The 21988-nt window shown below is 49.1% G+C and overlaps 1 protein-coding gene across 1 annotated transcript in view; it reads right to left on the reverse strand.

Annotated features, from left to right (window-relative positions):
- CNIH2 (cornichon family AMPA receptor auxiliary protein 2) overlaps positions 1-20090 on the reverse strand; it is a 107759-nt gene extending 87669 nt beyond the window's left edge. Inside the window, exon 1 of the mRNA XM_060260566.1 lies at positions 19996-20090. Coding sequence (XP_060116549.1) covers positions 19996-20076 — 81 coding nt within the window. The 5' untranslated portion in view covers positions 20077-20090. The remainder of the gene's footprint in view (positions 1-19995) is intronic.
- Positions 20091-21988: the final 1898 nt, after the last annotated feature.

The raw sequence follows: 21988 nt of genomic DNA on the forward strand, positions 1-21988 counted from the left end.
ACTAGAACTTGAGGGTATTCAATGAAGCTGACAAAAGGAAATGCTCCCTTACACAGCAGTAGAAAAGAGTAAGAGCCCAGTAGCACAGCAAGTGATTAAAATGTGGAACTCGCTGCCAGAGGATGTAGTGATGGCCAGCGTTAAAAGGGAATTAGATAGATCCATGGAGGATCAGTACAGTACAGTAGCAACGTGATTAAAGGGAAACTCCATGTTCATAGGCAGTCAGCCTCTGAATCCCAGAGCCAGGAGGCATCATTAGGGGAAGATCTCAGTCTCTCTGCGCTGTTGTTGGTCCTTCAGAGGAACTGGTTGAGGCCACTGTGTGAGGCAGGATGCTGGACTAGATGGACCCTCACTGGTCTGATCCAGCAGGGCTCTTCTGATGTTCTTTTGAGGGGAAGGCCTCAGCCTCTCTGCTCTGTTGTTGGTCCTTCAGAGGAACTGGTTGAGGCCACTGTGTGAGGCAGGATGCTGGACTAGATGGACCCTCACTGGTCTGATCCAGCAGGGCTCTTCTGATGTTCTTATGAAGGGAAGGCCTCAGCCTCTCTGCCCTGTTGTTGGCCCTCCAGAAGAACTGGTTGAGGCCACTGTGTGAGGCAGGATACTGGACTAGATGGACCCTCACTGGTCTGATCCAGCAGGGCTCTTCTGATGTTCTTATGAGGGGAAGGCCTCAGCCTCTCTGCTAACAGGAGCACCATCGACATGGTATTTGTTCTCAGGCAGCTCCAAGAGAAATGCAGGGAACAGAACAAGGGTCTATATGTGACTTTTGTCGACCTTACCAAAGCTTTCGATACCGTTAGCAGGAAAGGCCTGTGGCAAATCTTGGAACATTTGGCATGTCCCCCAAGGTTCCTCAGTATGATCATCCAGCTACATGAAGACCAGCGAGGCCAAGTCAGACACTGCAACGACCTCTCGGAGCCCTTCACAATAGGCACAGGTGTAAAGCAAGGCTGCGTTCTCGCGCCAACTCTCTTTACGATCTTCTTTAGCATGATGCTTCAAAGAGCCGCAGTAGATCTAGATGATGACGATGGTGTCTACATCCGCTATCGCACTGATGGCAGCCTGTTCAACCTGAGGCGACTAAAGGCTCACTCCAAGACAATGGAAAAACTCATCCGAGAGCTACTATTTGCTGATGATGCTGCACTCGTCTCCCACTCGGTATCAGCTCTGCAGCATATGACGTCCTGCTTTGCAGAGGCTGCCAAGCTATTCGGCCTAGAAGTTAGCCTGAAGAAGACAGAAGTTCTCCACCAGCCTGCACCCCAGGAAGATTATCACCCTCCCTGCATCACTGTGGGTGAATCAGTACTGAAGACAGTCCAGCAGTTCAGCTACCTGGGGTGCATCATCTCCTCAGATGCCAAGATCGACAAGGAGATTGACAACAGGCTGGCAAAGGCAAACCGTGCATTTGGCCGACTGCACAAAAGAGTGTGGAGCAACAAGCATCTGAAAAAAGGCACAAAGATCAATGTTTACAAAGCGGTTGTGATGACAACCCTCATCTATGGCTCCGAATCGTGGGTTTTATACTGTCATCACCTGCGACTCCTTAAGCGCTTTCATCAGCGCTGCCTTCGCACCATCCTCAACATCCACTGGAGTGACTTTGTGACCAACACTGAAGTCCTCAAGCAGGCGGAGGTTACAAGCATCGAAGCACTGCTGTTGAAGACGCAGCTGCGCTGGGCAGGGCATATTTCTAGGATGGAAAACCACCGCCTTCCCAAGATTGCTCTGTATGGCGAACTTTCCACCGGCCATCGAAATAGAGGGGCACCAAAGAAGAGGTACAAGGACTCCTTGAAGAAATCCCTTGGCACCTGTCGCATCAACCATCACCAGTGGTCTGACCTAGCCTCAGATCGCAAAGCATGGAGGCACACCATCCACCAGGCTGTCTCTTCCTTTGAGAATGCACGCATAGCTGGTCTTGAGGACAAAAGGAGATTGAGGAAGAATCGCGCTGCTACAGCACCAACCCCAAATCAGACTTTTCCCTGCAGCCACTGTGGCCGGATCTGCCTGTCCCGCATTGGTCTTGTCAGCCACCAGCGAGCCTGCAGCAGACGTGGACTACTGCACCCTTCTTAAATCTTCGTTCGCGAAGTCAAGCCGAGAGATGCCTCCTCAGAAAGTCCCAATTAGGACCTACTGATCATGGAGAACATCACAAGTCAGACTGCACTTTCAAGACATTATTAAAAAGTCATTTGAACATCAAGCTTTAGTTGCTACTATAGATTACTTGAAATGGTTTTTTCTAGTGAAGAAACAGTCTCACTGAATTTGTTTTAGATATAATCATAGAGTTGGAAGGGACCTCCAGGGTCATCTTCTAGTCCAACCCCCTGCACAATGCAGGAAATTCACAAATACCTCCCCCTAAATTCACACGATCTGCATTGCTGTTCAATGGCCATCTAGCCTCTGACAGATATTTAAAAATCTTCAAAGAAGAAGAGCCCACCACCTCCTGAGGAAGCCTGTTCCACTGAGAAACTGCTCTAATTGTCAGGAAGTTCTTCCTAATGTTGAGCTGGAAATTCTTCTGATTTAATTTCAACTCGCTGGTTCTGGTCCTACCTTCTGGGACCACAGAAATATATATTATATTTCTGGGACCACAGAAATACAACGTATTGGATATATATTGTATATTATATATTGTATTTGGATATATATTATATATATATACATACAATAGTTTCTATTGGATGTTGATTAATTGTTTCTCAATATATATGATCCGTATCATCGGATAACAAAGTTGGAATCCAGTGGCACCTTTAAGACCAAAAATGTTTTATTCAGAATGCATGCACATGAAAGCTTCCATTCTGAATAAAACTTTGTTGGTCTTAAAGGTGCTACTGGACTCCAACTTTATTCTATTGCTTCAGACCATATTGCTTCAGGGGTGGCCAAAGCTGCTTCACATAAGAGCCGCAAAGAATAACCGTCAGATGTTTGAGAGCTGCAAGACATGAATGTCAGATGTCTGAGAGTTGCAAGACAAGGCAGGAAAGCAAACAGATGGGTAAGGAGGGAGAGGTGGAAAGAAAGCAACTTGAACTTCAAATGTATTCCCCCAAGCCACCAGCTGGCTTAGTTTGGTGATGTGATTTGAAGAGACAAATGCCTTCTCTAAGCCAGCCCGATGCGGGGGGGAGGGGGGGGGCTTCAAGAGCCACACAATATGTGTGAAAGAGCCACATATGGCTCCCGAGCCACGGTTTGGCCACCTCTGTTTCAGACCAATATTGCTGCCCACTTGGATCTACCTTGATCATCATAGTTTGTAATAAAATGTTTATTTATTTATTTTTTAAAAAAGGAAGTCCCAATAATAACTAAGGACAAGAAAAGAACGAATATGTCCTCTCGGATTCACAGGGTCTACTGCAGAAAGCTTCATGTAAACAACAGTTCCTCAAGCCCAGATATCCTTGCACCTGTTACTGTACCTGTTACTGTGGGGAGGAACAGGAAGGAGTAACAGTAATCTCTACTTTGCAACAGGCCTGCCACTGGGAATTCAGGATTATGAAATTCAGGATTAACAGCAGGATGCAGAGGTCAGTGTCAGACTAGGATGTGGGAAGCCCCGCATCGCCATGGAAACCTGCTGGGTGACTTCAGGCCCAGCACACATTCTCTGCCGAACCCACCTCACAGAATGTTGTGAGGATTTTTTTTTTTAAATGAGGAGGCAAGAATGGTATAAGCTGCTTTGGGTTTCTACTGAGCAGAAAAGCGGTGTGTAAACATCTAAATCGGTAAACTGCGAAGTCTCAGAGATCCACTGGCACAATTTTTTGGCCTGGGAAAGTATACCTGCTAGATCCACACTGGTAGCATGGCTGTGGTTATTCATAAGAACATAAGAGAAGCCATGCTGGATCAGGTCAATGGCCCATCCATTGTCACACAGTGGTCAAAACCCAGGTGCCATTAGGAGGTCCACCAGTGGGGCCAGAACTCCAGAAGGTCTCCCACTGTTGCCCCCCCAAGCGCCAAGAAGACAGAACATCACTGCCCTATACATAATAGCCTTCCATCTATTCCTTGTGGTTAACATCCACAGATGGATGTCTGCTCTTAAGAACAAGCCAATGGTCTATCTAGTCCAGCGGTCAAAATCCAGGTGCCATCAGGAGGCGCACCAGTGAAGCTAGAACTCCAGAAGGACTCTCACTGCTGCCCCCCCAAGCACCAAGAAGACAGAGCATCACTGCCCCATAGATAACAGTCTTCCATCTATTCCTTATAGTTAACAGCCACAGATGGACCTCTGCTCTTAAGAACAAGCCAATGGCCCATACAGTCCAGCGGCCAAAACCCAGGTGCCATCAGGAGGCCCACCAGTGGGGCTAGAACTCCAGAAGCCCTCCCACTGTTGCCCCCCTCCAAGCACCAAGAAGACAGAGCATCTCTGCCTTATGCATAACAGTCTTCCATCTATTCCTTGTGGCTAACAGCCACCAATGGACCTCTGCTCCAAATGTTTCTCCAATCCCTTCTTGAAGCTGTTTATGCTTGTAGCCGCCACCATTTCCTGCAGCAGCGAATTCCATGTTTGTGGGTTAAGTGCCGCCAACTTGTTTCTGACTTATGATGACCTCATGGATTCATGACCTCCAAAACATCCTATAGTTAACAGCCTTGCTCAGATCTTGAAAGCTGAAAGATGGGTTATTCAGCTGTGAGGGGGGAACACTTTGCACATGCTCAGATAAAAGATGCCATAAGCAGGGCTTTTTATAGCAGGAACTCCTTTGCATATTAGGCTACACCACCTTGATGTAGCCAATCCTCCTGGAGCTTACAGTAGGCCCTGTACTAAGAGCCCTGTAAGCTTTTGGAGGACCGGCTACATCAGGAGAGTGTTGACTAATATGCAAAGGAGTTCCTGCTACAAAAAAGCCCTGGCCATAAGACCCCAAGAACTGTCTTAAGGATCAGACTGAAGCTCGGTTTCGCCTTCCTAACAGCAACCGGGCAGGACACACACACACACCCCAATTCCAACATCTGGTAGTCAGGAAACTAGCAGGGGACGATTATTTCCATCTTGCCTCTGAACGGGGAAAGACTCTGCTCTCAGCTATCAAGACGAAGAGTCTTGTCTTCCAGAAAGCTGCCTAGTCCTATTAAAAGCCTTTTAAGCTCCCGGCCGTCCCCGTATCATGTGGCAATGAATTCCCTAAGCTAATAACACGTTATTGCTTCGTATGTTCTCGAGCTGAGGCCGGGCCTGGAAAACAGATCTTGAAGTTGGAGCCCCCTTGAGTCCTTGCTCAAATTAAGCCGTGGGCAGAAATTATCTTCTCTTTTCTCTGCGCTCCTCAGCCCTCTGCCGCTATGCTAATCATCTTCCTGCAGTTATGCTAACTAATCAAGACGCTTCAGGAACCTCAACACTTTTGCCATCCGGACAAGGGTTTTTACAAAACTGTGGGGAAAGCAAGGGTCTAGGGCCAATCAAAAGACCCAACCCTTTCTGAAAAGAAAGAAAAAGAGGGTTTTCTTTAAAAAAAAAATAATAAAGTATGAGTAATTACATCATTAGCCAATAAAATATAATTACTACGAGGAACAGTCCCCAAGTTTGCATAAATAAATATCGGTATCGGCCTGGGATTTGCAAAACATCAGAGAATGTCGCTCCATGTGGAGTATTATTTTTACTTGGTAATTTCTATCAGAGTGTTTGTGCGGTGCTTTCTGAAGGCTTGAAGCGTTTGACACATATCAGCTCATCAGTCCTTTGGAAGACGACAGAACTGAAGGAATACTACTAGATTGTCTTAAAGTTCTGACCTGGGTGGCTCAGACTTGCCCAGTCTACACAGATCTCAGAAGCTAAGCAAGGTTAGTATTTGGATGGGAGACCACCAAGGAAGTTCAGGGTTGCTAGGCAGAAGCAGGCAATAGTAAGCCACCTCCAAATGCCTCTTGCCTTGAGAATCCTATGTCAGGAGTGGCCAAACTGTGTCTCAAAGGAGTCACAATTTCCTTTACCTTCTCCCCACCCTACAACAGACACCCTTGTGAGGTAGGTGGGGCTGAGAGAGATCTCACAGCAGCTGCCCTTTCAAGTACAGCTCTGTGAGAGCTATGGCTGATCCAAGGCCATTCCAGCAGTACAAGTGGAGGAATGTGGCCACATTGGCCAATGTGTGACAGAGTGTTGGACTGGATGGGCCATTGGCCTGATCCAACATGGCTTAACATAAGAACATAAGAGAAGCCATGTTGGATCAGGCCAATGGCCCATCAAGTCCAACACTCTGTGTCACACAGTGGCAAAAAATTTTATATACACACATACACTGTGGCTAATAGCCACTGATGGACCTGTGCTCCATATTTATATCTAAACCCTTCTTGAAGGTGGCTATACTTGTGGCCGCCACCACCTCCTGTGGCAGTGAATTCCACATGTTAATCACCCTTTGGGTGAAGAAGTACTTCCTTTTATCCGTTTTAACCTGTCTGCTCAGCAATTTCATCGAATGCCCACGAGTTCTTGTATTGTGAGAAAGGGAGAAAAGTACTTCTTTCTCTACTTTCTCCATCCCATGCATTATCTTGTAAACCTCTATCATGTCACCCCGCAGTCGACGTTTCCCCAAGCTAAAGAGTCCCAAGTGTTTCAACCTTTCTTCATAGGGAAAGTGCTCCAGTCCTTTAATCATTCTAGTTGCCCTTCTCTGGCTTCTCTTATGTTCTTATGTTCTAATGGGGAATCAAACCCAGTTCTCCCAGATAATAGTCCATACACTTAACCACTATACCAAACTGGCTCTAAAGCTGCTTTCTTTCCGTCTCTTTCTTCTTCCCTCTCCTATTTCCTTCCTTCCTTCAGGAGAGGCAGAGGAAGTGATCTTCACGAAGACCCAGTGAACATAAGGAACTCACTGCTACAAGATACACGGATGACCTCTGGGACAAACTGATCAAGGAAAGCTCTACACGCCAGAGACCTGCCTAAAAATGACTCACAAAACAAATGAGTAAATGAGAAAAATTCAGGTTTAAATCAGAATGAAATAGTGAAGGTGAACAGTTATTAATGAATAGATAGAGTTAATATCGCAAGTGAATAAGAATGTGGGAATCGACCTTCGATCTCTGTTTTATCTGTATTTGGATTTTTTTTAATATGGTATATGATTTATGTATATAATGTATTTCAATAAACTATAAATACGAGAAGTAAAACAAAACATGACAAAAATCATTAAAAAGCACAGAAATCACTAGCAGTTAACAAGTATTTTAAAAAACACAACCATAGAGGTAAAGCTGCAGTACTGCAGTCCTAAGCTCTGCTCATGACCTGAGTTCGAACCTCGATGGAAGCTGGGTTTTCAGGTAGCTGGCTCCAGGTTGACTCAGCCTTCCATCCTTCCAAGGTCGATCAAATTAGTACCCAGCTTGCTGGGGGGAAAGTGTAGAAGACTGGGGAAGGCAATGGCAAACCACCCCGTAAAAAGTCTGCCGTGAAAACGCCGTGATGCCACGCCACCCCAGAGTCGAAAATGACTGGTGCATGCACGGGGGACTACCTTTACCTTTTTAGAAAATGTCACCCTAACCTGGCTAGCCCAATCTCATGGGATTTCGGAAGCTAAGCAGGGTCAGCCCTGGTCTGTATTTGCATGGGAGACCACAAAGGAAGTCCGGGGCTGCTACAAAGAGACAGGTCACGGCAAAACAACTCTGAATGTCTCTTGCCTATGGAGAAAACCCTCCCATGTCACATAAGTGCAACTTGATAGCAAAGAGAGAGAGAGAGAGAAACATGGAGGATGAGTCTGTTGATTTAGGTGTCATGGCCAGTAGTTCATAAAACCTCTCTATACAGGAGAAGTCTACCTTAAGAGGACCAGAGCTGGCAGAATATCTGGCCAATGGTAGCTCTCCAGATGTTTTTGCCTACAACTCCCATCAGCCCCAGCCATTGGCCATGCTGGCTGGGGCTGATGGGAGATGTAGGCAAAAAACATCTGGAGAGCTACCGTTGGCCACCCCTGCCTTAGAGAACCTACTGATTCGGGGAAACAACAGAGAAAAGCTGTTGCATTCTTGCCCTGCTTAGGGCTTTCCAGAAATATCTGGCTGGCTTCTGAGTAAACTGGGACGCTGGACCAGGTGTATAACCCCCCACCCCCAATGCCTACTGAAGACCATCAGACCCATTGCATCAGCCAACGCAATCAGGTCAAAACCAGCACCCAGGAGCAACCAGACTGTTTCTCCTGCAGTTTGGAAACGAGGATTCAGAGGCAAACTTTGGGGACTGAGCTTCTGTTAAAATAACTGAACGGCTTTCAATTGCATTGCTCTGTAGGCCTGCGTGATCTTGCCAGATATTGGAAGCTAAAGCAGAGTCAGCACTGGTTAATGCTGGGATGGGAAACCACTAAGGAAGCCCAGGGTCACTATGCAAAGGCAGGCAATGGCAAACCACCTCTGTTCTTCGCTTGCCTTGAAAATCCCATGCCAGATGTGTCAAACATGCTGCCCGGGCACCTATCAGGCCTCCAAGCAACTGCCTGTCATCTGCTTCCTTCTCCCTCTCTCTTGCTTCTTTCTGCATAGCAGCTTGCTTTGCAAGGCTTGCTCAATAGCACAGGAGCTACAGAGCAAAGTCTCTATCTTCTCCCTTGGGTGAGACTCCTCCCTTGGGGAGGAAGGAGGGAGGCAGAGCTTGCTTCTCCAGGCTCTCTCAATTACACAGCAGAGCTACTAAGCGAAGCCTCTCTTCCTTCTGTTGGCTGAGGCTCCTCCCTCTTCTGACCCCCTGGGGTAGGGAGGAAAGAGCCAGAGCTTCCTTCATCCAGTTCCTTGGATCCGATGGGAGAGATACAAAGAAAGCACCTTTAAGACTGAGAAAGCATGTTTTAAGTTAAAAAATCTTTCATTTAGTTTGTCTGTGTCCTTTATGAAGTTTATATCTCTGCTACCTAATCTTAAATAGGAACACACATGGCCCAGTCTGACATGACCGGGCCCGACAAGGTCTCATTTATGTCAGATCTGGCCTTCATAACAAACGAGTTCGACGCTTCTGTCCTATGCCACGTTGGCTGCAACTTGACGGCATTACACACACACACACACGAAACACAGGCTGATACTATGGGATGCTGTCTATTCCTGGACTGCCATTTTCATTCCTTTCTTATGAGTTACTGGGGAGGGTACTGGTCTAGCAGCTCACTGGGGAAGCTCCAGACCAGAGGTGGCCAATCTTGCTTAACGTAAGAGTCACATAGAATAAACGTCAGATGTTTGAAAGTCGCAAGTCGTGAACAAATATTACACACACGTCTTTCTTAAAACTCGTAATACTTCCTTTGCACAGAAAAGTAAAGTGCACACCAAGGTTCCCTCTAAGCTGAGTTAGTGTCAGCTAGCTCACAGTTTGTTAGCCTCCAGTTCACACATTTTTGTCTTAGCTCAGGAAAACTGGCCTCAGAGCAAACTAATTTATGCAGTGGTTCACAGCTTTAACGCCAGTAGCTCACAAAGCAGAATTTTTGCTCACAAGATTCCACAGCTTAGACGGAGTATTGGTGCACACGTATGTATTTTATAACACAACCATGCAAGAAGGAGACTTTAAGAAAAAACAAAAGCTGGGAATAACAGTCCCCATAAGACCAGCATAGGGAAAGGTTAGGAAATTATTTTTTGACACCAGTGCAAGAAGGAAACACACATGCACCGTATAAACCATTGACTATCATTTGTATTAGTGTGCATCTCTCTTTGCCTTGACACCAAGGTTAGTAAATACAGCTCCTGCAAGAGCTATGAAACTAAGGGGGGACCTTGTGCTGCCCTGCGTAATTCCATCCCTCCTTCCAGTGGCTCCCTCGGCTCTCTTTCCCCACTCTAGGTCTCCAGGCAAACCTCTGTGGTGGAAGAGAAGAACTTGTGAGCCTGCCTATTTCCCCCTCCTTCCCCACTTTACACGCAGTGGTCAGCGCTCAGAGGCTGAATGAGGTCCCGGTGCTAAGCATGCTAACTTGAGAGTAAGCCTGCATTAAATTCCTCCTTGAGCTCCGGGAGCAGCACAGTATGTGTGAAAGAGCCGCATGTAGTTCCCGAGCCAAAGTTTGGCCACCTTTGCTCCAGACACTGTTGCAGACAGATGCTTTTCCAGGCTTACAGAAGCTCTGTGCATGGACAACTCCGACACTGCACAAGGTGCCCAAAGGTGTGCACACTAAGGGACCCCAAAGACGATGTCTTGGTGCGGGCCTCCCCATGGCCTCCTGCGGCTAGCAAATGTCCTCAAACACCTAGGCAGGGTGTGCTCATACTCAGGACACAGCTGCCTTGCCGGCAAGTCATTTCTCTTCCCCTTCCTCAGGTCTTCTTCAGCATCCAGAAGCAGGACTGCTTTTCCTCCGTAGCACCCAGTTTGGCTTCAGCTAACCACAATTGCACAGGAAGGAGCTGTGGCTTAGCAGCAGAGCCTCTGCTTGGCATGCAGAAGGTCCCAGGTTCAGTCCTCCAGCACTTCCAGGTAAAAGGACCAGGTAGCAGGCGATGTGAAAGACCTCTGCCTGAGAGGAGAGCTGCTGCCACAGAGGACAGAGGTGGGGAGAGAGTCTGAGGGGGTACGGGAACAGGAAGAAGAAGAAGAAGAAGAAGAAGAAGAAGAAGAAGAAGAAGAAGAAGAAGAAGAAGAAGAAGAAGAAGAAGAAGAAGAAGAAGAAGAAGAAGAAGAAGAAGAAGAAGAAGAAGAAGAAGAAGAAGAAGAAGAAGAAGAAGAAGAAGAAGAAGAAGAAGAAGAAGAAGAAGAGGAGGAGGAGGAGGAGGAGGAGGAGGAGGAGGAGGAAGAAAGTAGATTTATACCCTGCCCTTTTCTCCAAATCAGAGACTCAGAGCAGCTTGCAATTCCTTTTATCTCCTTCCACTGCAACAGATCCCCTGTGAGGTAGGTGGGGCCAAGAGAGTTCTCCCAAAAGCTGCCCTTTCAAGGACAACTCCTAAGATAGCTATTGCTGACCCAAGGCCATTCCAGCGGCTGCACATGGAGGAGTGAGGAATCAAACCTGGTTCTCCCAGGTAAGAGTCTTCGCACTTAACCACTACACCAAATTGGCTTAACCACTACACCAAACTGGCTTAACCACTACACCAAACTGGCTTAACCACTACACCAAACTTGCTTAACCACTACACCAAACAAGGCAGGTTTATGAGTTCAATCTGTATTTTCTTTTCTGCAGCACACCCTGTTTCTTTCTTATGATAAACCTATGTTGCAAAGCTGATAGGAACACAGATTTGAGATGATCAGAAGGATACCGAGAGCAGCCACAGGCTAGGTTTGCCAGTTCTGGATCAGGAAACACCTGGAGATTTGGGGGGTAGAGTCTGAAGAGGGTATGATTTGGGGAAGGGAGGGATCTCAGCAGGGTACAAGACCACAGAATCCACCTTCCAAAGCAGCCATTTTCTACAGGGGAACTGATTTTGGTCTTCTGCAGATCAACCATAATTGTGGGACATCTCCAGGTGCCACCGGCAGCTCTAGCCAACAGTCTACCTGGTCCAACAGCCTGTGGCTGAACAGATGCTCCCAAAAAGCCTATGAAGCAGGAAAGAAGCCAAATCCTGCCCTGTTATTGTCCCCAAAGCACTTGCATTCAAAAGATTACAGCCTAACGATTAGCCGAAATTTTGGAAGAGACATTTAGAATACTCGGTGACAGCGGCTAGGATTACTTATGCAGTAAAATGGGAAGCAGGCATGTGCCCAAGATTAGAAGAGTGGGAAAACAAATTTGCTGCGTATGCAGTGATGGTGAAACTAACATCTTATTTCAGAAACAGATCAGTTACAAAATTCCAGGAGAGATGGGAGTGTGTATTATTTGTTATGAAAGCAGGAAGCAAATCTGGAATGAGAAGTAGTTTAAAATTTTGTACATAAATGTATTGCAATTAAGAAATAGAATGAGAAGTAGTTCTAAACGTTAAAGTCTGAATACAAATGTACTCCAACAAAATTATTCTTATAATATTTTATAGGAAGCGTTTTAAAAATTCTTTTAGGTAATGAAGGGGGTGTTAATGAGAAAGCATTATTCCATTGTTTGGGTTTATGTTACATAATTACTTTTTAAAAAAGGTAAAGGGAGTCCTCTGTGCAAGCACCAGCCGTTTCCAACTCTGGGGTGACGCTGCTTTCACGGGTGGTTTGCCATTGCCTTCCCCAGTCCTCTACACTTTCCCCCCAGCAAGCTGGGTACTCATTTTACCGACCTTGGAAGGATGGAAGGCTGAGTCAACCTCGAGCTGGCTACCTGAACCCAGCTTCCACCGGGATCGAACTCAGGTTGTGAGCGGAGCTTAGGACTGCAGTTTTATCACTCTGTGCCCCGGGGCTCTTAGTTTCCTTTCTCTAATTCCTTATATACTACCCATTTGCCTCAAAAGTAAATAAAAAATATTAAAAGGATAACTGCCTCTGAACACGGAGGTTCTGTTTAATCATGGCAAATAACCATCAATGTTAGGGTTTGTAGAATCTTTCGGGCTCAAGTGCCGTGTTCTACTGGAGAAAGAACACGGCACTTGAGCCCGAAAGATTCTACAAACCCTAATGATGTTACCCGCCGTGAAAACCTGAAATCTTTGATAACCATCAATGTGCTTGGAGGCCCCTTCCAACTCTATTCTTCTATGACTCTACGACCTATTCTCCATGAGGATATAAGAATCTGAGTCTAGCTTACACTAAGTGCGCATCAGCGAGGAAGTCATACAGTCCCTCTTCTGTCAGAAGTTGTGCAGCCAGCTTCAACCCTGTGACTCCATTTCGCACGTCTCCAGACGGTGGCAGTTCACAGTAAGGGCATTCCTTTCATAAAACGCGACTCTCCTCTCCCAATTTCTCAATTCTTGGCTCTCTTGGCACGCCATTACTTCTATCCCTGCCGTTTCCCACCCACCCCCATGCCTTGCTCCAAGAAACTTTATTCCGCTCCCCCCCCCCCCCATCCCCAATCGCCACTGGGGAAATTTGGGAGCCAATCCGCCAAGTCCTTCTGGGAACCGGGGGCGACGTGTCCCTCGTGGTATTATTTTCACACCAGGCCGTCTTCAATGAGAAGAGAATATCAAAAGCCTCGGAGAGCTCCATCACTGTTCCATTTCTTGCCGCCCCCACACGCATGGCTCTCTCTCTCTCTCTCCCCCCACATCCCCACTGAGATCAGAACCTGCCCTCGATGGGGGGAAAAGGGAGGGAGAGAGGAAAAAGACGAATGGGGGGGGGGGAGAAATAAATATAGCACTCGTCTCCTTTCACCTCGACAACACAGGCCTGGGAGGTTCAATTGGTTGCCAGGGCAACAACAGCTGCCAATTGTGGGGGCCCAGCAAGTTGAAACTGTACCCAGCGGGCAAAATTGCCTTGCTTGTACTCTCCAAGGGTGCCGTTCGCAAGATCGCTGGGCGTACATTAGTACCCCCCCCCTTCCCAAACACACATTACGTTTTTAACTGAGAAGGTCAGAGCACGAGGCGTTAGGCCGTGGAAAGTGAGGAGAATGAAGGGCTGCGGATAGCAACCAACCAGGCAGCGCTGACCCCATGGAATCGAATCGGAAGTTCGCCCACATGGAATTGTATGAAGCTGCCGTGCGCCAGCCAGTGCCTATCTCGCAGCTCCTCTGCCTGGTGAAGACTCTCCCGGGGTCTCTGACAAAGAAAGGTCTTTTCCGGCGTCTGCCATCCGAGATCTCTTAACTGGAGACGCTGGGGATTGAACCTGGAACTTTCTGGACGCTCTGAGATTCACGCACAGTCTGTGTCCCCCCCCCCCCTCCGCTAAAACGAAACAGACTCAAGCCAAGGGTCTATATTATTTGGCACGGCTCGCCAGGGCCTCCAGCAGAAAAAGGTCTCTCGCAAGACCTCGTTACCCGAGATCTTTAACTGGAGACGCGAGGGATCGAACCCAGGACTGGCTGCCTGCCAAGCACGTTCTCCACCCCTGAGCCATGGCTTCTTCCCAGGCCATGTTGAAATGGACAAGAGATGCTCCAGAGGCAGGGGACTGAACTGCCTTCGCTATGCTCACCCCCTAGCCTTGTCCCCACGCCATGGGTCTTAGGCACGGCTTTTTTTTTTTTGTAGCAGGAACTTCTTTGCATATTAGGCTTTGCAAGGGCACACCTAAGATTGCTCCAGAGTCTACCCTGCCCAGAGGTTCCAAAAAGCAACAAGCACTTCAAGCAATAAGCATTGATAGCCACATTTTCACCACAGCTTACGGGGAGCTACAGCCAGCCCTGACCTATATGACGCTCGTTCACAAACCTCTCTCGGTTGCAGTCAAGTATTTGAAGGTCTAAAAAATGTAATGTGGGGGAGAACTGGTGAGACAAAAAAAAAAAATCTGTCCTAGGAATCGTTCCCTGTATGGGCTGTCTCTTCTCTTATCAGCGCTTTGTTAATCCCCATAAGGGTAATGTTAAAGGGGCACAATTCAGCCAACAGTTTCGTGCACCCTATCTCATCCTGATCTTGATACCAACCCAAGCTTTGCTCCTGCGAATTTAGGCAAATTGTGAGAGGGAGAGCAAGAAGGGATGAGCCATGGCTTAGCTCTTATGGCCCATTCTTACATGCCCAAAATAATGCTGCCAACCACTCTGAGATCAGCAGGGCGTTTTTTGTAGCAGGAACTCCTTTGCATATTAGGCCACGCATCCCTGATGCAGCCAATCCTCCAAGAGCTTGCAGGGCTCTTTGTGCAGGGCCTACTGTAAGCTCCAGGAGGATTGGCTACATCAGGGGGTGGGGCCTAATATGCAAAGAAGTTCCTTCTACAAAAAGAGCCCTGGAAGTCAGGAAGGATTTTTTCCTGCAGGCCAAGGATCCTGGAGGTTTTTTGTCTTCCTCTGGACATAGAGCAGGGGTCACGGGTGTGGTGTGTGTGTGTGTGTGTGGAATAAATGAGAATTTCCTGCACTGTGCAGCAAGTTGACTGAGATGACCTTTGAGGTCTCTTCCAGCCCTATGTTTTTTAGCACCTACAAGACTAACAAAATTTGTGCCAGGATCTGAGCTTTCATGAGGCACTGTGAACTCACACCCTGCCACAAATTTTGTTAGTCTTTAAGGTACAACTGGAAGTACTTTGTTAGTCTTTAAGGTACAACTAAAGGAAGTACTTCTTCACCCAAAGGGTGATTACATGGAATTCTCTGCCACAGGAGGTGGTGGCAGCTACAAGCATAGGCAGCTTCGAGAGTGGATTGGATAAGCATATGGAGCAGATCCATCAGTAGCTATTAGCCACAGCATATTGTTGGAATTCTCTGTCTGGGGCAGTGATGCTCTGTATTCTTGGTGCTTGGGAGGGGGCATAGCGGGAGGGCTTCTAGTGTCCTGGCCCCACTGGTGGACCTCCTGATGGCACTTGGGGTTTTTTGGCCACTGTGTGACACAGAGTGGACTGGATGCGCCATTGGCCTGATCCAACATAGCTTCTCTTATGTTCTCATGCCTCTTGCTCTTTTTCTGAAGAAGTGAGCAGGGACTCACGAAAATTCCTACCCTGCCACAAATTTTGCTAGCCTTGTAGGTACTACTGGACTCTTGCTCTTTTTCTAACGCTACAGGCAGACGAACACAGCTACCCATCTTGATCTAGCTCTATGTCTGCATGTTTCCTCAGCCCTATCGCAGCAGGTACCTCCCAGTCTAAGCCACACAAAGGAGCGAAGAAAGGTTTTTTTAAAGCATGATTGAGACTCCAAGAAGATGGAAGGAGGGTATCGCAGTGGCAGCAATTCTGTAAGGGGGACGCCGGCTCCCACAAGACACTAGCCATGGTTCCATCCATCCCAAAACAGTAGATATTTGAACTTAAAACTCTTGTTTTTCTTCTTTCACAAAGGCTAGAGACTCAGGACCACGTCTTCTGCACGTGCGGGGATGACGTGCCAAAAAAAACGATAGCTTGCAAGGGACCAAGACAAGTGTTTTTAAAGAGCCGTGCCCTGACTTCAAAGATGCAGATACACACCAGGAGAGGGCAGCAACAGGTCAGGACGCACAACCAGACGCAGATTATCTTTTTTAAAAAACACGCTGCTGGCGCACAAAAGAACTCTCTTCCTAAAAAGTTGAAACCTGTTCCCTCGGCTGCTCCCAAAAGCCAACTCACGCCTTCCAGAACGCGAGATGACCCGTCGCCGGAGTCGACCCGTCTTTGAAAAGCCAAGGAGAAAAGGCACCACCCCGCTTCGACGTTTGGAGATATTTGGATTCTCCCCCACCCCTTATTTCCCTGTAAGCCTCTTCTGGAAAAGCCTGTTGCAGGGGATGGAACAAAACGCACCGCCGAGAATTGGGACAAGGTCCTTTCGCAACGGCCTGCTTTTGACGCATTCTCAGTCACATCAGATTGGCTGTGAATAAATTGGCATGTCACCGTGACAAAAACGTCGGACATCCGTGCCAGCCCTGCACATGGAAGTCGGATGCCCTTCTCTCTCATCACAGATGGGTGGAGACATAGACTGTAAAGGGAGCAGCACTGTATCATGTCAAACCGATGGCCTGTCTAGCTTGGGGACGCCTCTTCTGACCACCATTTGCTCTCCCGGGGCCCAGCAAGGGGCTCTTCCCAAATTCCAAACCTGCTGTGCAAGAGGCAGAGCCCAATTAGGCGAAGGTAGTTGAGGTACACCTAAAATCGACAGCTTGCAGCTGAACGCCATCCACACTGGAAGCATCTGAATTTCTCACGGGCAGGAATTCTCTAGAACATGCCGTTCTGGTCTGAGTTGTCCACGCTGCTGAACGGAATTGCATGTGCACTCCTTTCACTCTCCTTCCATTGGTGTAGCCTGACTTTTCTTTGGGGGAGGAGGATTAGGAAGTCTTTAGATACACATAAACCTATTTGTTCAACCGAGAGTGAAGTGTACTTGTGTGCAAACCGAGTTCACAGAAATTTGCACGGGATCAGGCAATTCCAAACAGAAGTCGTGATCGCCTCCACCTTCGGCCCGCCTCACCGTGGCCGCTCACCCAACCGGAAGGGGGGAAAGATTTGGTTGAAGAAGGAAAAAAGGAAAAAGGTGGTTGGATACAAAAGGGTGTGGAATGAAATCTATGAAATGGCTCTTGCTCCAAGGTTAGACTGCAAAACCTTACATGGTCCAAGATACTGATGTGCATTTCCAAAGCCCTCTCTTCCGTTTCCTGCTCTGCTACAGCAAGGATCATGCTAAAGACAGAAAGATGCAGCTAAGAGGGGTTATTTAAGCCTCATGGCGCAGAGTGGTAAAGCTGCAGTACTGCAGTCGGAGCTCTCTGCTCAGGACCTGAGTTCGATTCCAGCGGAAGCTGGTTCAGGTAGCCGGCTCGAGGTTGACTCAGCCTTCCATCCTTCCGAGGTCGGTAAAATGAGTACCCAGCTTGCTGAGGGGAAAGTGTAATGACCGGGGAAGGCAATGGCAAACCAGCCTGTAAAATGGTCTGCTGTGAAAACATTGTGAAAGCAGAGCCACCCCAGAGTCGGAAAGGACTGGTGCTTGCACAGGGGACCTTTCCTTTCCCTGAAAGAAAAGGAAGGCACTCTACATACGCTCAATGATACTGATGGCCTGAGCCCAAAAAGCAAAAACTGTTGCAAGGGCTTTCCAAATTAAGCCTCGCTATAAGTCACACAGGTCCACGGTGTTATGGGTGACTGTGAGAAAGGTGCAAACAAGAGAGGCCACAAACCTAAAGTCACACCCTTGTACACTTCCAAACCAAACACCAGTTTCAACCCAACGTTGTACTCACAGCAGCAGATTGGAACGGAAAAGCCTCAAATTGACCTACTGAAACAATGAGGTGGGACCTCCACTTATAACAATTGAATATACAACCCGGTGGTACTCATGGATTCTGAAGAGGGGACAGAAAGGCGAGCACTGCAATCTGAGCAACACAGGCAGCAAAAGAAATGTGCAGATCTATCTCCTCCAGGCATGCCCAGATCTATTACCCTTTTGGTCCCTGCAAGATTTCTCCTCTAAAACTGCTTCCCTCTCACACCGGCCAATGTCTGTGGAGGGTTTTTTTTATGTTTGATAAGCAGTAATGAATGGGGGAGGGGGAGAGATAAGGATGCTCCCAGGGCTGCAGCAAAAAAGGGGTTAAAAGATGGTAGCATCCAGATTATTAGTAGGGGAGCATCATTTTGTAAACATATGTAGTTCCCATGGCAACCGGAGCCAGGTTCCTTAGTTACGGATAGAGGGGGGGAGGCACAGGGAGTTTGGGAGGGGAGAGATGGCAGAGAAAGGCAGGCAGAACGGGTGGAGAAATTGTTTTCTTTTCTGGGATTCCTGAAAGCGTCACCCGAAAGGAAGGAAAAGGGGGGAGGGGGAAGAGACAGAGAAAGAGGAGGTGGGGGAGAGAAACGGAGATCCAGGTAGCCCGGATACACGTTGGCTACCACAACCCTTCCATCCATTTCCCCCACAAAAATGATTTTTTTGCCTCTCATTCAGTAGGATAAGGAGAGTAAGTAAGATAGGGATTTTCCCCCCTTTCTCCCCTCTATCCTTAAAAAAAAATGTTCTAATGATCTGGCAAAGTTCAACAGGCCTCAGCCCTTCAAAAATCCTATCATCTGGGAGAAAAAAGGGGAAGCCAGTGGTTCCATCCAGCCCGTATCTCCAGCAAACCGGCCCACAAATCTGGACCTTTGGTCAGAAACAGTCTCCGACCCGCACAATAAATCATTTCCATTCACAAGGCCCAGGATAAAAGCTGGCTGTCAGGTATTCTTGATATCCAAAAACTCCAGCCAGACGCCACCACTTTTCCACCAAAACCTCAAGACCCATAACCGTGGGCCTCCCCAGTCTTGCACTGCCACGTTTACAGCTTTCGCCCCTTCCCCAAATTCGCCCAGCTCACCAGGCTGGCCTCTCCTGTGTCTGAATACACACTGCATAGCTAAAGCTTCTCAGTCCGTTTCTCCCCCATTTCCCACAGGTTCATGTCTGCAGAAGGCGGCCCTTTCAGAGGCACAGAGAAACCCCCAGCTCTTCAAGCCAGCAGGCCCCATACCCAGAAATCCCATGTCCTCTAAGGCGGCCTCCTGCAATGCCCCACGCTTGGGGCGCCGTTTCTGTGGAATCGTGCCAAATTCCCAGGCACCTATCCACAGACCGCTGCCACGCTGTGCCCTGCACATGGCAGCTCTCCCTAACTTTAGGGCCCCAAATCAATTGGGGGACTGTGACGCCCCCAAAGCCTCCTGCATTCAAAACCCCATAAGCCCCCTTGCCCTGTCAGAACCAAGTGACTTCCCTTCAGACATTCTCCAATTGCGGGACAGCGAGCTCTGGGTTCAAGAAACCATGGCAGAGGAAGGATATCAAGGCCCCAAGAATCGTGAGAAAGAGGTGAACAACGCCACTGGCGGCACTGCTAGATTTGTAGCCCTGAACCGAAGGCTGGCCCTGCTACTAGGCAAACTAGGTGACCGCCTACAGCGCCGGCATTTTGGGGGCACCGAATTGAGTGCCAGACAGTCTAGGGCCTGCCCTGCCTGAACCCCACAACCTGATCCCCCCCTTCCTCTCCCTGAACCACCTTTTTTCTCAAGGCATAACATCCTCTCATTTCCACCCCCCACCAAATCCAAGGCGCCTCCATGAAGCCTCCCCAGCCTTCCCCACTTCATATGTAGCCAGATTTCTCCCAGAGGTCCCCACCCCCCAAAAAATGTTTCCTTAGGCATCTGCCCCACACACTCTCAGACCCACTGCCTGCCCGCCTTTAGGAAGCCCCCACTGCTTGCTCCCTTCATCCAACTTCACCCCCCATTCCCTCGACGGCTCCCCAGCCGCTCCCTCCCTCCCCCTTCCCGCCCCACCCCTGGGCTCTCCGTCCCCCCACCTCGACCCCCCCCCCACTCACATGCCAGATGACGAAGAAGATGAGCGAGGCGCAGAGGACCAAAGTCAGCATGTAGCAGAAGGCGGCGAAGGTGAACGCCATGGTGGGGCCGGGAGGGGACTTGGGGGGGGGGGGGGACGCGGCTGGCAGGTGGGGCGCCTCGGGGCTGGGAGGGGGGGTCCCCTTCGCGACCTTCCCCCCCAAGAGAAGGCAGCCAAGCCCTCCTGCGGGCGGCTACTCAGCCATGGGGCGGGGAGGGCGGGGCGGCAGCCGTCGGGGAAGGGAGAGGCAGGCGAGGCGGCTAAGGGCGCGGCAAGGGGGTCCACGCCGCCCCCATCCTCCGCGCGGATCGGCCGCCGCTTCGGCTCCTGCCGTCTGTCTGCGAGGCGTCCAGGCGAGGCGGGCAGAGCAGGGCGAGAGGAGGAGGAGCCGCCGCCGCCGCCGCCGAAGGGGGGAAGCAAGACGGACGGGGCGGCGCCAGAGAAGGGGGAGGCCGGGAGAGGGAGAGAGATCCGCCGCGCTTACTCGGGAGGAAGCCCTCGTGCTAGCCGGCGGAGGAGGGGAGGGGAGGGGATCCTCAGCAGGTGGGTGGCCCGCCCAGCGGTGGGGCTGGCTGCTTGCTGCCCCGGGGTCCTGTCTCCCGCCGGGGCCTTGCGCGCACTCAGAGGCAGCGGGATCTGCGGCCCGATCCGTCGAATCGCGGGGAAGCGATCCCCCCCTTAGTGCAATGGGGGATTACCTTCCCAAAAGGGGGCGAGGTCTGCTCGGGGTCATTGCATGAGATTAAAAAACGCAAAGGGGGGGGGGGAGAAGGTCCCCGTTTCTCTTTGCAACGCTGCACCCTCCAAATTGCACGCGTGATTACTCGGGAAGTAAGTGCAATGGGGAATTGCCTTCCCACGTGGCGGGCGAGGGCTGCTCGGTGCAACTGCATTGCATTGCATGAGATTTGAAAAATGCAACCAAAAAAAAAAGTCCCCGGTTTGTCTTTGCAACGCTGCAGCATTCAAAATTGCATGCGTGCTTACTCGGGAAGTAAGCCGCCCCTGAGCGTAATGGAAAATTAACTTCCCAAGAGGCGGGCGAGGAAGGCTGACTGGTGCGGGTGCATTGCACTGTACGTGAGAACGAACACACACGTTTTTCTTGCAGCGCTGCGCTGCACGATCCGAATTGGGTGCGTGCTTGCTCGGTAAGTAAGCCTCAGGGAGTGAGTGCAATACGAAGAAGTGTGGCCCAAGGGAGACGGAGCGCGGATGTGGCATAGAAATAAATGATTTATTATAAATCTACAGTCAAAATAAGTAATGCCTGGTGCCCCCCCCCCTGACGTTACCGCGCTTCAAACCCCGCCCCACTGTTGTGGCCCTCCAAGATCCCCCCTCCCCCCCCCAACTGCTCAAGGTGGATTTTTCAAGGTAGATATATTGCAGTCAGGTTCCAGAGCATGTTTCCCCTTCAGGGATGTCAGCAGGACCCAAGGCTTAAAGGGGAAAGGAAGGGAAATTTCTTTTCCTAAGGAAATGACGGGGTACCCTCTGACCTTAAAAAGTAGAATCCTAGAGTTGGAAGGGGCCTCCAGGGTCATCTAGAACAAACCGCTGCATAATACAGGAAATTCATAATGCCTTGTCTCCACACCCAGTGACTCCTGCTCCATGTTCAGAGAAGATGGTTAAAAAAAACAAAAAACCTCCAGGATCTCTGACCAAATTGGCCTGGAGAAAATTGCTTCCTGACCCCAAAATGTCAATCAGCATTTCCCTGGGCATGTAAGAAAGGCCACAAGAACTAAGCACTGATGCGACCCTTCCTGCCCTCCTTCTCATGATCTGCCTAGGTTCTCAGAATCAGCATTTCTGTCAGATGGCCATCTAGCCTTTGTTTTAAAACCTCCAAGGAAGGAGAGCTCACCACCACCTCCCAAGGAAGCCTGTTGCACTGAGGAACCACTCTGATTGTCAAGAAGTTCTTCGTAATGTTTAGCCAGAAACTTTTTAAAATTTAATTTCAA

This window comes from Heteronotia binoei, chromosome 1, assembly GCF_032191835.1.
Source record: "Heteronotia binoei isolate CCM8104 ecotype False Entrance Well chromosome 1, APGP_CSIRO_Hbin_v1, whole genome shotgun sequence".
NCBI lineage: Eukaryota > Metazoa > Chordata > Lepidosauria > Squamata > Gekkonidae > Heteronotia > Heteronotia binoei.